This window comes from Atta colombica, unplaced genomic scaffold (assembly GCF_001594045.1).
Source record: "Atta colombica isolate Treedump-2 unplaced genomic scaffold, Acol1.0 scaffold126, whole genome shotgun sequence".
NCBI lineage: Eukaryota > Metazoa > Arthropoda > Insecta > Hymenoptera > Formicidae > Atta > Atta colombica.
Window position 1 is genome coordinate 4,634,196 of NW_017259213.1, and position 8,202 is coordinate 4,642,397.

Below are 8,202 nucleotides of genomic sequence, written 5' to 3' on the forward strand. Positions count from 1 at the left end.
AAATGTAAAATAAGTACTGTAATTATCTAATCAATGTTATACATTGTGCTATTATTGTACAGATAAAAATCGTGAAATAATAACTGCATAATCATCATTTGTCATCCATGATTAGTTTCTCTCGTATCGAGCTATTCAATTATCTCCATGAATACCGCATAGCTTTACGATAGAGTATAAACCAAAAGGGATAATGAAACTACATTCATGATACAATCGTATCAACACACACGTATCTAGAAACATTATCCACAAAGATTTATTGTCGATTTTGAGCTTATTAAATGCGAATGACGTTACATTACTACTCACACGATAAGACAATCACTATTATATATTATTTCTGTATATTCATTATGAACACACGTTGAGAAATATATACGTGTAAAGAAATCCTTTCGAGGATTATAATAGAATTAACATATTATCACTAAAAGAATTAAATCTTGATAAAAGCCATGATATTTAAAACGTGCTTGAAATTTAACAAAAACTTCATGGAATTAAAAATGCAAACGTGGCATCTTTTTATTTTAGTACAACTTAATTTTAAAAGAATTAAAAATTCTCTGTATAAGAGCAAAGTTCATTACTGGCAATTGGTAGTATATTTTGCTACCAGTTTGTCCAATTGCGACAAAGAAACGGTATCGAGGATGTTTTTATTAGCGTTTCTATCAGCATTGTAATTGCAGTATCATATAAGTGATTGCATTTGATTTTCATAATAGAATTCTCTCTACCGTTCTCTATTCTCTAATTAAATAAAAATGTTAATCTCTTTTTAAATAAAAATTCTCTCATAAATATACTTACTCGTGCAGACGCCCTCGTCCACTTCTCGACTGCGAGTTAGCAAATTCATGATTACGCATTGTAGACCGACAGCGCAGGTTCCCGAAAAACCAAAGAGACCGCCGCAAGGCTCGCCTTCCACACGCGCGCATACTTTGCAACACCTGCAGACACATAAAATCAATCGTTTTATGTACATATATAGGGAAGATATAGCTGTACACACTCAATACACAAATCAAGTCAGTTTACGCGCGACAGGCAACTTCAAGCTCATAAAATAACTCGAGCGAAAAGTTATAATTGGACTACTGCGTGTTATATGTATTTTTGCGTGGCAATAAGATTATACATAAATCCGATGTTTCATACGTTCACCTTTAGTATGCAAAATATTAGAACGAGAAAATAATGTATAAAAAGAAGATTTTACTTAATTCTCGCCATTATATAAATTTTGCACATGTGAATGAAAATGAGAAAAGTTAGTTTTTTTATGCGATATAAACGAATGATATTATTAGTTGCTATTGTAACGGAAATATATTCAGCTTTCAGCTTTACTTCAAAATCACTAAGATTGAATCTTTCTTTTTTTTTATCGACGAAAAACGAATAATAAAAAATTGTAATATACAAAACGATAAGAAACGAAATAAATAAAAAGTGGCTACATGCGCATTATAGCTAATTAGTTTACTTTGATTCGAATATACGGCTATTTGTTTTCTTGTAAAAAATTCTGCTGGCGACAAGGGGATACAAATGTTTTAAAATATAAAGCATTCCTTATATATCTTTCTTGAACTCACGAAACGAAAGGATTTCGTCTGTGTTTCTTTTCAAAATCAATTAGAACAATAATGTGAGTTTACATTGATTTAAAGTGATACAAATCTGTTATTATATTTGCCAGGAAATAAAAGTTTCGAGTATCAGTTTAGCAAAAAATTTCTTTAGCCAATTATATGTAAATATATAAAAATGACATACATTTTGAATAAATTTATCATAAAAATTTTCACATTTTAAAACATTGAAAAAACAATTTTATTGAAGTGTCTCTATAAATTTAGCTAGGTACACATCTGAAAATAAATTTTATTCGACTATTGAAATAATTATGTAGGACTCTCAAGCTGTTTATTACAATGTCAAAACTTTTTGTAGCATTGCTCATCACATTGAGTTCTTTGAAAATTATTTTCATCCAACAAAATTATTTACAAATCTGTATCTATCTACATTTTTAAATATTATTCCTATTAACATTAGCAACAAACATTTAGCTTAACCCGTAGTCTTTTTTGTTTATTTATTTCAATTTTAAATTATTTAAGCTGTCTATATATTGTTAATTGTTTATCCTTATTAACCGAAGTACCATCGCAAATCAAGTTCGAAGCTGGTCAAAATATTTAATATTTCAGTAAAATCGTTTTTTCTCCATATGAAAATAGAATAGGATTTTAAATATCGTACTTTGGCGTCTATGGCCAGATTTAACATTTAATATTTTAAATTCATTTCAAATTTTATAAGAACAGGAGGAAAAAAGATTCTGCTGAAAAGCTTAACTAAATAATCTGAAAATAATTTTGCTAAGCCATCAAAAAATAATTATGTAAAAAAATTCAAGTATGGTGAGCAATACTACAAAAAATTATAACATTCTAGCTATTAAGCTAATTAATTTGAATTAATTAATTTATCCTACATAATTATTTTAATGGTTCAATAAAATTATTTTCAAATTTAGCTGAATTTTTAGACACTTCAACAAGATCATTCTTTCTACGTGAATACGTATAAAAATACACATTTATTACTATCGAATTTATTATAACTATCAATTGTTACAATATTTGTAATCTTTCATAAGACATCATGAGATTTACAATCCGACGTGTAAATCCTTGTGCAATGACATTTGCATTTTTATTTTGAAGAAACTTGACTTGAAGCGAGATGTAAGAAATTGAGAAGCTTCTACATATTATGCAAGTGCATATCACTTTTGCGAGCGGCACGCTCAGCAGCACGGAGGATAGTCTTACGAAGTTCTGAGAGAAAAAAGAATGGGAAAGAATTTCAAGGTGCAGCCCGCGGCGTACCACACGGAAAATAATCTCGCGGAAAATTGTCAACTGCAACCAGGAATTTTATTACGCCGTCCCAGCAGCAGCAGTGAGGACGAAGGGTGTCTTTCTTCTATGTATTCCTTGCTGCTTTCCGTGAAACAATTTACTTCCATATAGTTTTTAGTCCAGCACATTCTTATAAGACACAAGAACGTAACTTATAGGGAAAAAAGATATCAAAAGATTAAAAGTTAATATGAAAATACAACAATTATCATTGTAAACTTTAATTAATCAGCGATAATTATATTAATTCTATTATAAATATATACATACGATTATTGTAAAATTATTGTTTTAAATTTTTAAAGCATTTCTACGAATCTATATATTTTTATTTCCATATTCTTTAAAAATATTTTAAATATCAGGAAATATGGCTTTGTTGTGTTTAAAAGCATACCACAAATGCGTTTCATATTATTTGCCGTAATTAATGTGTAATCGCTTTTAGGTTGATAGATCGGAATAAACTTGGAAAAAGATTAATGAACTGTATGCTTTTAGTTATGTACTTGTGTTTGTATGACAACAAAAAAAAAGGATAATTTGTTCTGTTTGGCAATTGCTAATTCGCATATCAGCTGCCATGACCAACAATGGCATTACATGCTAAATATTTTCCGATAAATTTCCGATACACTGCTGAACGCGGAGTTTCACTCCGCGTTCCACATACCCTTTCATATACAATCATTATTTCATGGAAAAACATGTAGTCGTATTTGCCGATTTCCACCAAGCATGAGTTTCAAATCGCATGGGCTGATAAGAAAATACAGTTTCTCTTACCTAATAGTCGCGAAAACAATGCGGGCCTGAGAAATATCACAAAGTGTATGTCAGCTTTTTTTAGCAACTTGAAAGTTTCATTCCTTTCGAACCAAAGAGATAAAAAGTGATTACTTCTCTTTGTCGTAAATTTGAAATAAAATCGCGATATCTGATAAAAGAAAGACAACGTTTGACAAAAATTGTTCGAATGCAACGAAAAATAATTGCAAAAAAAAAAAACACTCGCGAATAGATACTACAACGCTATAACTCTTCAAAATACATTTTGTAAAATACATCAAAAAGTAATCGTTATATTTGAAAAATGTTGCATTATTTGATTTACTTAGGGTCCAGAATACGATTGGGTTTTCCTCTATGATGGGAGAGTGAAAATTTCTATAGCAATACAATCTGTAACGATGTGACCCTTTTCAATACGAAACGATGAGATTGCGTTCGATGAGATTTGCGAATATACCCGATTCGCGATATTCGATCATGCATTGTACCAGCCAAAGCCGCAATCGAGACAACGATACGAGATTCAGATTCCAAACGATCTGAAACCGATGTTTAACGTTATACCGTTTGAATGTTTACGAGGAGAAGAGAAATTTCATTGAAATATGTTACGCGCGAACTCTATAGTGAGTATGGCATCCGCGAAATTATATGTGTCTCTCCATCCCTTATATCGCGAGATCGAGACATTGCATACAAATGAAGCAATATTGAAATGCAAAAAAATAATGTGTGTGATATCGATGTTGTCTTTAATGGCGACACAAATATCAACACTGTGATATTACTTGTCCACATTGACAAATCTTATTGACGTTCAGAAAATTTGCATAAAATGACACACTCATTATACGTAAGAATTTGACTAAAATAAAACTTTTCTCTCTTCAAACTACCTCGTCGCCATTGAGATCACTCGAATATCTTTCAGTATCGAATGTTTCAATGGCTGTCGTCGCTGTCGTCGTAACGGTCTTCCGCCTATCCTTCTAAATCGCTAAAATTCCCGTAAGAACTTCTGGAAATTCCACAGAGCAATAAACGTTAGATACACCTATTGAATTCGCAAAGGTCCTTCTCAGAAAAGATGCTATAACTGTTCGAGACCACTCTGGAAAAATCTTTCTCTACTTCCGCGCACGCGTGTCGCTTCCTTTGAAATTCAATTCCGACGTTCTCGAATCAGCATATTGTACGTATCGACGCGCGCGACTGTATTATAGTGCATATGCTGAAATATCGAGAAAATACGCAGGGCGAATAAGACCAGGTACAGAAGGTGATTGAGAAGAATAGCAGAACGCTTGGTGGCTAAACTATTGAATTGCGTAAAGAAGATTTACGTAGATCTTATATGAATTTCGTAAAGAATCCATTTTTGCAATCCAAGTATTGTAAAGTATCGTAAAATACATAAAAGTAAAAATCATAAGGCTTTACTAATGATATGAATATTCATCTATATTCTCCTCAACGAAATTCACATTCGCATCTCTTATTTGAAGATTTAATCTAACGCATAAATCACAGCTCGATCTCAATCCACAGTTCTCGATTCGGCACGATTCTTATTCGATTCTCGCACAAGCATCAATCTTTGTCTCGCACTTGAAAAGCAATTACGCTGAAATTGTTCATCTTACGAGTAACTTTCTCGATCGTAAAAGAAGAAAAAAGGAAAAGGAGAAATCTCAATCTCAACCGCACATTTCTAACGCTTCGAGTAGCTGTGAGGAGAGCCGCGGTTTGAAGAGTCGTCTTATCCGCCCTCTACTCGTGAATATAGAAGAGATGAAAGGCTTTCTAATTGCGTATTATATAATGTACCTAGCCAAAGTACCTGAAATGGTTCTGAATTGTCAAAGTTACCTTGCAAGCACACATCTAATAGAAATATTTAATCAAGATTGACTTACATGGATATCTTTGTATAGAGATATTATCGCTTTTACGAACTCTTTGCAATGTTAAAGCTTTCGGTGCATATAAGTTAAATGTTCAAAAGAATTTAATTTCGCCGAGTGTGTGTGTGTGTGTGTGTGTGTGTGTGTGTGTGTGTGTGTGTGCGCGCGCGCGCGCGCGCGCGTGTGTGTGTGTGTGTGTGTGTGTGTGTGTGTATATAGCGCATGTACGATATCCATTCTCCTATATTTATTACGAGAAAAAAATCTAGTTCATACATACGCTACTCTTACATAACATTTTCTAACATTATTTTGCGCAGCGAAGGAGTTAATCTTGCGAATTATCGCGTTAATCGCAGAAATAATGTTACTTTTTTTTTTCTTTTATCTTATATGCACAAATATTTGTTAGCCATTCACATATTGACACGCGTAATTAATCTGATTTTATAATGTGTCATTATCGCACTTACATGAAGCTGCCATCGATCGCGCTCGCGAAATAGAATTTATCTTGGTACTTTCCTCGCAAATATTTGTTAAAGGGGATGTAACCTATACATTCGCTCTCTACACTAAAAAAGGCGGTAATACTCGCGAGATTGTGGTTTACAACATACTTTATCACGCAATATGATTGCATATTGCGATATGTTGCATTTTATGTATATCTGCATTAAATAATGCAGCTTTTATTTTACTAATAATTAATGATAGCATTATTTCGTCGCGAATACAAACATTCATGGCATAAATGTAAATTATGATAAAATAAAGCTTTAGCGTGTAATAATAATTATATAATAATATAATATTATTTCTTCAAATTGCAAAATTTTTGGAATCTCTCTCTCTCTCTCTCGTAGTAAATATACTTATTAACTTTATTATATATTATTCTTAATGTTCTCCATTTACTAGCGCGAACCTGTTCTGCATCAGGTTGTTTGTACGGGTCATAAAACACAAGTGCATACCTAAACTTAGGTGCATGCCCCACCTTCATTGGAATATACAAGGTGTCTAATAAATATTGACGCAACGTTCGTGTGAATAGAGCGGACTAAACTGAGTCGAAAAATCTTATACTATTTTGCAATTTTCATTTGCATTTGGCGGATATGTGCTTATTCGACGATTTTTAACGTAATTAATATCTCGTTAATCATCGCGAAAATTGCAAAATGGTACAGAATTTCTCGACTCGACGAGATTAGTCCGCTCTACCTGCCCACAAGCGTTGTGTCAATAATTATCAGACACTCTGTATATGATGTATAATATATAGTATGAATATGTATAATAGCATAATAATGTCCGCACGTCTGTGTGCGTGGGTGGATGAAAATAGACCCAAGGGCATCGCGTGTCGGCCGCATGGATATCAAACACGTCGATGATAAACGCTATCGTATAGCATTTCGAGGCTTCACCATCCTTAGTGCATGCATGCCTTCCTCAACATGCGCGCGATTTATCTTTATATAGGTAACACTATCCTCGCTGTTCTTCAAATGAGTCGCTAACGCGAAAATGCAATTCGCGCACGAGAGGAGATGAAGGTGGATGAACAACAAAGAAGGGTATTTTCTCGTTACCCGGAGAAAAAAAACGCAGGTAGCGGGGGCCTTATTGTGGCACGCGTTTTAATTGCTCGCTGTACTCGGAACTAATTACAACGCGTAGTAGAACACAATTGTTACTACGGAACACAAAGAGTCCGACTGTATACAGTTTCAAATTGAAAATTATGTTTTTGCACAGTATGACATCTTTGCAGTAGAGAAGACGCAATTAGTATGTAAATATTCGTAATGTGCCAAAAGTACGATGCATTTATACAATAAAATTCGATATATTTTCCTTTTTGATAATCGAAATTTATTAAAATACCTTTTATATGGTATGGCACAAATTTATATTTATTGCTTTGCCGCATATCACGAATAATTGAACTGTTCCAGTATTCTATATATAATATAATCGCGATAGAAAAAAATCGATTAAAAATAATAAACCCGCTGATATCCTGGAAGAAAAGTCTTCCTAACTAAGGGGATAAAAAGCGTGCAAGTCACATTCCAAAGGAACTCGTTGGTATTTCAGTATCGAGCCGGAGCTTCTCTTTGGAGATCTCTCCGGGCGGTGAGGGTAAACGTCGCCTACCTGCAGGGATCCCAGGTGAGGCCTCCGGGACAGTCCTCGTCGGTAAGAATGTCGCACTCCAGCGGTGAGCACACACACGAAAGAGCTCTCGCCACCGCGAGCGACAGTACAACAATGCCGCCTAAGAGAAGCAACGGGGCCCTCATTTTGCTCTCGTCCCTCTCGACGGCCTCCCCGTCGACGATTATCCTGGTGTCCTCTCTATTCTCCTATCTTATATCTCTTCGACACCAATTACGAAACGAACACGAGGATGTCCATTGTGCTCAGTTCATCCCGAAACGTTTCACGCCACAACGCGTTAGATCTTCGATTTGTCACACACGCACGATAATGAGCCTTCTTTCTTTTTATTTCTCTCTCTCTCTCTCTCTCTCTCTCTCTCTCTATATATATAT

At 34.1% G+C, this 8,202-nt stretch overlaps 1 protein-coding gene across 1 annotated transcript in view; it reads right to left on the bottom strand.

Annotated features, from left to right (window-relative positions):
* LOC108684136 (cysteine-rich motor neuron 1 protein) overlaps nt 1-8,163 on the bottom strand; it is a 271,145-nt gene extending 262,982 nt beyond the window's left edge. The window contains exons 1-2 of the mRNA XM_018188249.1: nt 7,805-8,163; nt 817-959 (exon numbers count right to left, since the gene is read on the bottom strand). Of these exons, the coding sequence (XP_018043738.1) occupies nt 817-959; nt 7,805-7,950 (289 nt within the window). The 5' untranslated portion in view covers nt 7,951-8,163. The remainder of the gene's footprint in view (nt 1-816; nt 960-7,804) is intronic.
* Nucleotides 8,164-8,202: the final 39 nt, after the last annotated feature.